General features: G+C 48.2%; 1 protein-coding gene across 1 annotated transcript in view; it reads right to left on the bottom strand.

The window, feature by feature from the left end:
- Positions 1-485, bottom strand: part of LOC143276678 (cysteine sulfinic acid decarboxylase-like) — a 33,652-nt gene extending 33,167 nt beyond the window's left edge. Inside the window, exon 1 of the mRNA XM_076581309.1 lies at positions 347-485. Coding sequence (XP_076437424.1) covers positions 347-348 — 2 coding nt within the window. The 5' untranslated portion in view covers positions 349-485. The remainder of the gene's footprint in view (positions 1-346) is intronic.
- Positions 486-992: the final 507 nt, after the last annotated feature.

Genomic DNA, 992 nt, shown 5'->3' with positions numbered 1-992 from the left:
TGCTGGTCTGTCTCTCGCCCTCTCTCTGTCGGCCCAAGTGTGACTGGAAAGTCAAACTGAGCGCAGTCTATTCATTCGGCAGATGAGACGATAAACCGAAGTCCCGTGTGCAGTATGCACTTGGGGTGTACTCAATGAGAAAGAATTCATCGCAACGTGAATGTTGTCTGGCAAAATTCTGGGGAAAAAATCCACTCAGATAAGTACACAATTTATACATGCATACACTCAAGGCCTGACAAAGAGCGTTGGGTTGTGCTCCTGCGAATATGGTTGTGTCCGCGAACGCAGTGACGCCTCCTTAAAAACAAACTGAAACCGAAACATAACTATTTTCTGCACTTACATTCTCTCTCACCAGCACTGTTGGGAAAAAAATGTACTTCCTCTTCGCTGCTCGCTGTGCACATGAACTCTGCAGTTTGCGTTCAGTATTATTAATGCCCCAGCTAGTCTTCAGCTTGTCCGACTGTGGTGTGTATCTGGTCCGCGACACACCATTGATAAGACGCTCCCCGCGACATGTGTCAGTAAGACCAGGACTCGTCTTTAGACATGGAGAGACGAGGATTAGCTGCTTAATGTGTGTGTGTCTCTCTTACGGTGTTGCTGTCTATCGATGTCTGTGGAAGGTGGGAGAATGGTTAAGACGCTCAGCTGCCAATACAGTACAGAGAGTTCGTGAGGGTGTGGGTTCTTCTTCTTCTTCTTCTGCGTTCGTGGGCTTCAAATCCCACGTTCACTCGTGAAAACGCGAGTGGGCTTTTTACGTGTATGACCGTTTTTTACCCCGCCATGTAGGCAGCCATACTCCGCTTTCGGGGTGTGCATGCTGGGTATGTTCCTGTTTCCATAACCCACTGAACGCTGACATGGATTACAGGATCTTTAACGTGCGTATTTGATCTTATGCTTGCGTATACACACGAAGGGGGTTCAGGCACTGGCAGGTCTGCATATATGTTGACCTGGGGAGATCGTGGGTTCGAATT

This window comes from Babylonia areolata, chromosome 32, assembly GCF_041734735.1.
Source record: "Babylonia areolata isolate BAREFJ2019XMU chromosome 32, ASM4173473v1, whole genome shotgun sequence".
Classification (NCBI taxonomy): Eukaryota; Metazoa; Mollusca; class Gastropoda; order Neogastropoda; family Buccinidae; genus Babylonia; species Babylonia areolata.
The sequence above is the reverse complement of the archived record's forward strand: the minus strand, read 5'-3'. Positions and strand labels throughout refer to the sequence as shown.